The following is a 10,350-nucleotide window of genomic DNA, read 5'->3' as shown; positions in this document are numbered from 1 at the left end:
TGTTGATATTAGATATCAACAGGATCAGGAAGTGTTTGTTGCGAAGTGGTTTGCTGAATGTTTGTCGTTTTGCTTCTTCTCTTCAACGACGTTTTCGGCCTTGATCTTATCTTTGCCTCCGGACCCGCCAAACATTTCTCCAGTCTTCAAATCCGCCGTAGTGAAACAGATGATCAATCTTTCGAAATTCCTTAAGTTCATGAACTCATTAAATAATTTATCATGAACAGGGCGAAAACTCCAAACACCTCAGTTTGAGAAAGTTTCTTTCCTTTAAAAACTAAATCCCTACAACAGATTTTTTTTTTTGTTCCTGTGGGCCCCTTCCCCCAGTGGCACAACGGTATATCTGCGGACTCACACTGCTTGAAACTAGGTTTTGATAGCCGTGGCGGGCAGAGAAAAGGTTACCCATTGTGTAGCTTTGTGCTTAATTCTAAACAAACCGAACCAAAATTGTGCCTGTCGTAAAGTATGATGATCACAGTTATGGTGAAAAGTCTCGTTATTGATACAGACGACTTTCAATGTAATTAAACAATAGAGATTGATTACTACAGACTTTCGAACAGGTAAACACGATTGAAATGAAGTAATAGATTCAGTTTCTTAAAGTATACGAATGTATAAAAAACAAAAATATTTATGATAAGGAAGTTTGAATTAAAACAACAAATGCTCAACAAAGTATTACACAAATCCATCGAATTACATGTGGTGATATATTTCGTTTTGCTTCGAAACCTTGAGTGCGAGAGTTTTCCTAACCCTAATCATGGTGTCATTAAAGATATTTATCCGTAAATAGAAAAGAGAATCCAAAAGGTAAATTTTCGGTAAGAAGTTTTTAAGGTGCATTTCATGGTATGTAATATTTATTATAACGGAGGAACATTTATTTTTTGTACTTGTATTATTTCCTGACCAACTGAATTATATCTGAATGTTGAAACTGTGATCAAGTGTATGACTATAATTAATTTAGATTTGATACAAGTGAAACTAAAATGTATTTAGTAAAAACCAACCTGGCCATCATTATAGAGACTTAAGTGTACATTTCTTAAGCATTTACCTTTAAACACTACAATGTAATATTTCATCTGTTGAGTGCCTTGGCCTTACAGTGGTTGGGAACAATATTTTCGGCCGTAAACCCAATTATATCTCGCAGTTAGTGTGATATTTCGACAAACTTGAAATTGGGTATCAAAAGCTTGACTCCAAAAGGCTTTATAACTGACAATTAACCTTTTTTATTTTAGCCAGACAAATTCTTAAATTACTGCGTGTGAAACAAGAATAACATTATTCAGTAAAACGTTTGGTAAAAGTTATTATTTAAAAAGAGGCTTGTTATTCAGTTGACTTGTTTGCTAGGGTAGTTGGCTTGCAATCTGTAAATTGGGTTTGTATTTTGTTCTTGAACATGCTTGCCTTCTCTGAAGATACACTATTATAATCTCATACCAATTTTACTATTTCTTCGTAAAAGAGTAGACGAAGAGTTGGTGGTGGGTGGTGTTAACTAGTTGCCTTTTATATATGCAAAAACGGCTCGTTTGGGTTGAGAAAATATTTTACGTAGAAGAGCCCAACTTAATATAAATTCTTTGTAATGAAGCATCCTCTTCCTCACAGATGATAACACCTAATACCTTAATGTCACCAACAAATTCAGTAACATACTAAATTGATGTTACTCATGTAAGTTCGCTCTTCTACGTAAAATATTTTCTCAACCCAAACGAGCTGTTTTTGCATATATATTTCTCTACAAGTGGGTTTTCTCGACATCACTGATTATTAGTTGCCTTTTACATAGTGTATAACTTCAAAATTGGGCATGATTAGTGCAGATAATGTTTTAATTGTTTGTGTGAAATTGAAAAAAAAAAGGAACTAGGCTAGTTGCATGACTTGTTAAGGTTAAGCCTTAAGGCAAATCTAAGGAACTCAGAAAGGATAAGAGAAAAATTATTTACTGTAATGGACAATTAAAGTAATGAAAATTTGTGATAAAATGAAGAAAAATTGAAATAAATTTAAGTATTCAAAATAGACATACTCATTGTAGAAAATCACAAAAAAGGTGGCTCTAAGTGAAAGAAAGACCAAGTTGGTTTACAAACAGTTTGTTTATAAATGATAAAAAATGAAGCAAACCAAACTGAATAGAAGAGTGGCTGGATGGAAGAAAGCAGATGGTTGTTATAAGTGGAGTTTAATCAGACTGGATTAATGTTTCAAGTAGGTCCCTCAGAACTCATGTTAGGACCTTTGCTATTTTTAATTTACATGAGTAATATCAATTCAGTATGTTACTGAATTTGTTGGTGACATTAAGGTATTAGGTGTTATCATCTGTGAGGAAGAGGATGCTTCATTACAAAGAATTTATATTATGTTAAGTTGGGTAAATAAATGGCAGATAACTTTAATTAAATATATATATATATATATATATATATATTTATATTATAAAAGAAGGACCAACCTTGTTCTGATTGATCAGTTTCTTAAGCCATCTAAACAGTGTGATGTTGCTAATTAAATGCTAGGGTTAATAGGATTTTAAGTTGTATCTTCCAAAATATTAAATACATGTATAAGTAGGTCATAAGTTCATTGAAAAGCTCACAGCCCAGGCAGTGTTTGGAGTGTTATATTCAGTCTTGGGCTTTTTACCCAAGAAAGAACTTTTAATTATTGGAAAGGGTTCAGAGAAGGGCTACAAAGATGGTACCTGTGATGGAAATGTTCTAAAAGGACAATTTATTTTTACTGAAATTGTTTTTACATGAAATAAATTAAAGATGATATGATTGAGGTTTAAAATTGATAGTGTTGATGAATTATCTTTTTTTTTGTTATTGTATAGAATATTAAGAATAGTAATAGTAGGAGAAACAAATATAAATTTTGGTGTTGTCAGAGCCAACTTCAAAGGAGACTTTTATTTTTCTAACTGGATAATTGATCTTTGGAATGGTTTGTTTTCATATGTGATGGATGAAATAAATTTGATAGAATTTTATGGAAGGCTTGATAGATAGTTGAATGATAAGGGCTGGTTTTCAGTTGTTCTTTTGTGGATGGAGAACCTTGATAGACCAATAGTTCTTTGTTTTTAAATATGTATAATTAATCAACAGTTTGTGTTAAAATATTTCATACTATTAACATTCTTGGAATAATGACTGTTAAATAAAGACTTATGTCAGCTGCAGTTCTTTTAATTGGCCAGTGTTAGATATTCTTACAATCCAAGCTTACCATGTGTAGCTGTATGAGTATTTTATATAACATCAAGTATTGTCACAGATGATGTATTTTTTGTTTTTGTTTAAAATATAAAAACCATGATTACTATTTCTTATTATCTATTTTTAAAATATGTGTAAATGTTTTATTTGACTTATATGGACTATCTGTAAAGTGGAAGTGTTTTCAATGAAATATAAATTAGTAATTATGATGACATATCATGAAATTATTGATATTAGTATTATCAATGGTAATATGCCCCAAATCTTCAAAGGTCAGAATTTACCCTTTGTTATAGCCCTACAATACAGAATACAGTGCCCTAAATGAGACCTAATCAGAGGTCAGTAGAGAGAAATGATAATAAAATTTAGCTTTATTTAATAGTTCTGCAGATACAACTAAAACAATTGCTTTTCGACCAACAAAACACATTTTGTAGAAGGCTTTAAAAAAAATGATTGATCAAAAACACCACCATCCTATTCTTTAGTAACGGTATTGAGTTGATTGGTAATTATAGTTTAAATAAAGGTAGCTTGCATGCCTTACTTTGCACTTAGAATAATTAAATGACATATGCTACTTATTTACTCAGTGATCCAAATCTCTCTCTCTCTCTCTTTTTTAAAGAAAAGTGTCCTGCTTAAAATATTAATATTAGTAGAGTTGACCAATTTATTGACCTTTCCCTTATCAGAATTGTTAATCAAGGTCCTATTGCACAGAGCTCTGAAGTATCCCACTTGCAACTCCAGTCCAGTTTGGCTGAACTCTATTACAATTTTTTGTATTCTGTCTAGCTGTCCTTTGTATCTCAAGATGGCTGGTTTGGGTATTGCAATGAAGTAGAGAATAACATTTCGACCTTTTTAGGTCATTTTCAGGTTAAGGAAGAGAGAGTTTGCAACTGACCATTGCTGGTAATACTGATACCAGCTGTCTTGAGATACATTTTTATTTCAAGTGTGTTTCTTGTCATCATGAACTAGCTATCCTTTAATTTATGGATCTAACTTAAAAATAATTGTTCTCATTGGTCTTTTCTGTAGCATCATCAACAAAAGCACTGACTGTTTTGAAGAAGATCAAACATTTGTGAGACTTTCCCATGTGACACCATGCTAGGTGTTCGACACAATAATAAACTTTGTTACTGTAGGTGGCTTTAAAAACATCTTTAATCAATATCCTCAAAACTAAGACCATTTGACCTATGATTACTTGGACAATGTTTCTCACCTACCCTTCAACTCACCCCCCTTAAAATTAGCTGTAACATTAGCCAACTTCAAGTTTTCTGGCTCCTGATGACTACGGAAAGACTTAACAGGAATTTTAATGTCTTAAACTTTTCAATTTTATTCTAATAAGTTCATGGCTATATTAAATTTACGCACATATACAGTGTTATTTCCTACTAGTAACTTCACAGGATCTGGAATATGTTTCACATTTTAACCAGTGAAATGTGAAGAAAAATAAAAATTCTGATACAGTATATTATCTCCACTCACAAAAACAGATATTCTTGTTTCAGTGCTGCTCTCTATGTGCAAAATATTTTTTGGCACTTGCCACAAGACCTGAAGCTCTCACCCATCTGGAATAGACTGCATATTGTATATAAATCATTATGTGACAACCTTCCACCAATAAGAGTGCAACAAACTATCTTTGTATGTGATTCCCTCCATTCTAGCCCAGCATGGCCAGGTGGTTAAGGCACTTGACTCGTAATCTGAGGATTGTGGGTTTGAATCCTTGTTGCACCAAACATGCTCACTCTGTCAACCGTGGGGGTGTTATAATGTGACGGTTAATCCCACTATTCATTGGTAAAAGAGTAGCCAAAGAGTTGGCAGCGGGTAATGATGACTAGCTGCCTTTCCTCTAGTCTTACACTATTGAATTAGGGACAGCTAACGTAGATAGCCCTCGTGCAGCTTTGTGCGAAATTCAAAACAACCCCAAACCAAACTCTCCATTCTTGTTTGTCTGTATTTGTGTCAAGATGTGTACATTTTGTGCTTATTTGTATTGTTTGCCCCCCATTGGCACAGCAGTATGCCTGTGGATTTATAATGCTAGAATCCAGGTTTCAATACCTGTGATTGGCAAAGCATAGATAGCCCATTGTTTTGCTTTGTGCTTAAATTCAAACAAACAAGTTTGTATTGTTTAAATTTGTGTATTTGAAGAGTTTACTTTCCAAATTGGAATTTCTTCAATAATTGTTTCCTACCTTTACATAGTTGACAAATTTTTCAGTTAACTTACACTGCTAGTCACTCAAACATTTTTGTTTAATTTTATATTTCAACCATGAATTCAGAGGTTCACACTAGCCCTTTGGTATCATCCCACCTGCAAGTGCTATCATGCAGGTTGCAGAGTGCAAGATCCATTGTTGGATTTATCTGCTATTATCCACTGTGAGATTGATTGTTGTACGGGTCAACCTACTTCTGAACAAGCCAAATCTGTTCAAGCCAACAAGGATATTATTGACAGCTTTTTTCCCACCAACAAATTTTGCCATGTCTTCCTCCTGCATTATCAACTTGGCCTAATAGGACATTTTTAGACATGATTTCTCATGTATGTGGTGTTTTGCTCATTTCTCCAATTTCTTATGATCTCCATCCCTCTTTATTGCAAGATAGCTTTTCATCTCAATATTTCTTTTCCTATCCTTTTTGGATATTAGGGTTCATGCTAAGCATTTTGTTTCTCAGTTGGTTGAAGGTGCCTGCATGTCTCACCCTCTACATGCTATGGATCAGTTTGCATTAGCTTACCATGAGGCTAACTGTTCATTTCTCACCTTTCAGCAGTTGAAGTCAATGTTACTTGTGGGGGCAGTCCCTAATTTTCCTTTGTGTTTACCCCATGCCCAGTTTTCCTGTCTACATCATACTCTTCCTTCCTTTATATGGTATTTATCTATCTCTTTTCCAAAGTGATCTGTAGAGATCCTGATGGTTTTTCAGTGGAGAGTATCTCCTTTATTACCTCCACACTGGCACATTTATCATCTTTGGCTCTTGCTCTACACCATGGTTTCTCTGTTGTTGGGATCTTTTGGGTAGACATACTGGCCTCATCTTAGGTTTGTTTGTTGCTCACTTATCACAGGGATTTATATATGGCATTGTTTCTTCAGCTTTATGTTTTTGGTGATGTGCCTGTGATTTAAAATAATGTGTAGAATCAGTGTGTCAACAATCTTCTCCTTTTTCTTTGGTTGCATGTTTGACACAGTCAGAGTCAAGATGGGCTGTTTGTTATTCCTGTTCTTTATCCCTCTTAATCCATTTCTATCTATTTTTTTCAGATAACTGGCCATGCTGATAATTTAGGAAATGAGCTTGTTTACACTGCAGCTGAATCTGTCTGCTCTGGTGCTGTCACATGCCTTCTCCTGTGATCAAAACATGGCTTCACACCATTTGGCAGTTGATTTAGGATGAGTGAACCTAATGTTGTTGTTTGACCATCTAGTTTCTATAGGATTTAATGTAGCAGATTGCCTGGGCTGCTCTTTGGCCGTAGTTTCTTAGTTTTCTTTCATGCAGGACTGATATATCAATGTGTCTTCTCTGTAACACTCAAGTAACAATTGCATAGTTTAACTTTTAATGTCTTTTACTTATACTTTTTGGTTTTATACTGGTTAATTGGAGCATATATTCCTTTCTAGTTTTTTTCATTTGATCATCCTACAATCTAATTAACTAGTCATTCCTAAACCTCCACTAATGTAATTTTCTTAGCTGATATATTATGTAGCACCTTATTAAAAGTCTTAAATGTGTAAGTACACCAAGTCCATATCCTATCCATGATCCAGATGACAAATAGCATCTTCAGAAAAGTCAAAGGATTTGTCTTGTAAGACTTCCATTTTGTGAATTCATGCCGACTTTTATTTTTTATGGTATCATATTTCACTAAATAGTTCTGCAAAAATTCTTTCTTCAGTAGAATTTTTCACACTACAGAAGTAAGACTAACCATTCCTATAACTTACATGCAACATTTATTACTCCCTTTCAAAATATTAACAACTTTCTAATTCTCAGGCACCTGCCCACTGTTTGTTGACCTATGAAAATGAAAGAGAGAGATTTGCATGTCTGGTCAATGATATAAATATTTGACATTTTAATTTCAGAAATTAAAAAAAAAAACTTTTTATTTTGTAAATAGTAATCATAAAATTTTGCAACCTAAAAATGATAAAAATACTGAATCAAATTAGTTAAATATTTTAAAACTGAAACTAGATATTTTTAGTAAGTTTTTCTGATGTTTCATGCAAATATTGCCAAGAAGAAACAGAAACAAGTCAGTGGACATTCCACTGGTCTGAACAGGATTAAAGTTTCCATTAAAGAATTATCAGTTGGAACCACTGAAGAAATGAAATACAATTTGAGAGTAATTTTTAAATTACTGCTTAATTCCATCATGGTTAGAATACCATGAGTGTTAAAGTATATAAAAGTTTCATGTAAGTATGCTCTGCAAAATATGAAAAAAAAAAAGATATTCGCTTTATAGGAAGTTGTAATATGCAGCAGCCTTGCCAAGAAAATATAGCAAAGAGTGAGCACATTGTTTTACTTTGTTTATCTCTTAAGTTTGTGTTAGAATGTTATGGTCAGTTTCAATTGATATTTTTTCTTTTTTTACAGTAATGGCTGAAAAGAAGGAAAAAAGTCCTTTCAGTGACCCTATCTACAAGCAACTGTCTCAACTTAATGGAAAAATCAATCGCATGGGTAAAAGTGAAGTTCAAGCAAAATTAAAAGAACTACGTCTAGATAGCAGGTGAAAACGTGTTAAAAAAATAAAAGTTTTAATTCGGTACTTTGTGGGCTCGGTGTGACCATTGTAAATTTTCAACTCCATTTGTAACAGGCTATGTTTCAGTTTTCTGGCTCGCCATGGCTGAGTGGTTAGAGCACTTGACTTGTAATCTGAGGGTCAAGGGTTTGAATCCCCATTGCACCAAATGTGCTTGCTCTTTCAACTGTGTGGGGCATTATAATGTAATGGTCAATTCCACAATTTGCTGAAGAGAGTAGCTCAAGAGTTTGCAGTGGGTGGTGATGACTAGCTGCCTTCTCTCTAGTCTTATTGTGCTAAATTAGGGACGTTTAGTGCAGATAGCCCTTGTGTAGCTATGTGCAAAATTCAAAACAAACCAAACCATTGGTGCTTTGTGTAATCTTTGTTGTTTCTTTACTTAGTATTAAATTTTTTGTTTATTTGTATATGTTGTAGTTTAAAATAGAAATATTATTACTATGTTGACCAATTACTAACTGATTAGCTATTAAAATTTGAGCTAATAACTCTGGATTTGGGCCAAGAAATAGATTTAATTTCTTCTTTGCAATTCATTTCATGTTTCTCCATATTCTTAGTAGTGGCTTTAAAGGAATGTTTTTCACTTGAACCTTGTATAATAATGTGTAATGTTAACTGTACTCAAAACCCTTCTTTGTTTTCCTTGGTCTTTAAGTAGGAATTGAAAGTTTGTCTCACTGCCCATTGTGTTTGGTTTTGAATTTTTCCCTGTTCTAGGTAATTAATTGGTCAGGGAGAAAAGAGTTGGTTGATTTCCTGAACACTCTTAAGTATAGAATTCTCTTTTACCATTGGGTTAGCCATAGTAATCACAGATTGTATTGTAATAACAGAGTAGAGAATAATAATTCTTCTTGCCAGTTGGGTTCTAGAGTAGTGGAACAAACTTGTGTGAACTTTTGATAAAAAGAAACAATTATTCAAAGCTCTGGATACAACTGTGATAACCAAGAGTATAACATGAATAAACTTATCACTGATTGTATTGTAATAGCAGAGAAGAAGAATGCATCTCATCAGTTGTGTTCTAAAGTAACTGAACCAGTCTGTATGGACTTTGGTATGATAAATAGAGACAGTTACTTAAAGCTCTGGAACCTGTTGTAAACAATAGTATAATGAATTTTTGTACATATATTTAACTTGTTTTGAATATATATATTGTTGAAACAAGTGAACTTTGTGTTGTTTGTGTGAGCCAGGTTCTTTGTAGTTTGTGTCTGTGACTTGTTGGTAATAGATTTCAACAATAAACCTACATTAAAACCTAACATTGGTGAGCTAGCATAGATTCTATAGTGGTAAACAGCAATAGACTTAAACAACAGCAGGAAAAGTAGGCCTATGTATGCACAGCTGTAGTGTTGGCAAAATGTTGCAGTTATTAGAAACATGCTATATAACCATTTTGACTAACTTTGATAAGTGGAACTTGGGCTCAGAGATAGTGATCTATAATAATTTGTTGAACAACAACGTCACCTAGAAAGAGAGAAAAAAGAGAGATTGGAAGTAGAGAAGATAAGACAACAAAAGAGAAAGCAGAAAAGGAGAGAGAGGAGAGATTGGAAGTAGGGAAGCTAAGAATGCAAAGGAGAAAGAAGAAAAAATATAAAGAAGATAAACTGGAGCTACAGACAATAAGAGCACAAACTGAGGTCTAAACTTACCCAACAGAAAGGTTAAGGATGCAAAAATAACAACTTAGTAAGGGCCAGCTGACTCAAGCCACCAAAACTTGATGAACAGCAAGATGATGAGAACTAATTTCTTAAGAGGTATGAAAGATTTTCTCAGAGTCAGAATTGGGAAAAGGCCTTCAAGTATATGTTGGCATGACATCAGAAGATTAAATTAAAAGTGGTCTTCAAGAAGGGTATTCATCAGAAGTTTGTAGAAGTCAATCTGACACCAGAGAAGCTGTATTTCAGTTGGTGGCATGTGTATGGTGAAACTTAGCAAGATTGACTGACATGGTTAAGTGTGAAAATAGTTTTGAAGGACTGGCAAATCTACTAATATGCGAACAGTTCACGAACATGTGCTCCACTGACATTTCATTGTTCCTAAAAGAGGGAGCACTGAAAGATGTGGATGAGATGATTAAGCTGGCAGAAAAGTATATGGAAACCAGTGGAGTGGCTGAACAGGAGCAGGATGCCACTAAAGGTGATAAGAAGCCATCAGACAAATGGGAGAAGATAT

The 10,350-nt window shown here is 33.8% G+C and overlaps 1 protein-coding gene across 4 annotated transcripts in view; it reads left to right on the top strand.

Moving 5' to 3' along the window:
- The first annotated feature begins 298 nt into the window (after window positions 1-298).
- The window catches only part of LOC143257495 (3'-5' exoribonuclease 1-like), a 34,458-nt gene continuing 24,406 nt past the window's right edge, over window positions 299-10,350 (top strand). The window contains exons 1-2 of one of the 4 annotated variants that reach the window (XM_076516258.1): window positions 299-825; window positions 7,968-8,103. In XM_076516258.1, the coding sequence (XP_076372373.1) occupies window positions 7,970-8,103 (134 nt within the window). In that variant the 5' untranslated portion in view covers window positions 299-825; window positions 7,968-7,969. Of the gene's footprint in view, window positions 865-7,967; window positions 8,104-10,350 lie in introns of all 4 variants that reach the window. The other 3 variants (XM_076516261.1, XM_076516259.1, XM_076516260.1) reach the window with 3 other exon arrangements.

Source organism: Tachypleus tridentatus, chromosome 7 (genome assembly GCF_004210375.1).
Source record: "Tachypleus tridentatus isolate NWPU-2018 chromosome 7, ASM421037v1, whole genome shotgun sequence".
NCBI lineage: Eukaryota > Metazoa > Arthropoda > Merostomata > Xiphosura > Limulidae > Tachypleus > Tachypleus tridentatus.
The sequence above is the reverse complement of the archived record's forward strand: the minus strand, read 5'-3'. Positions and strand labels throughout refer to the sequence as shown.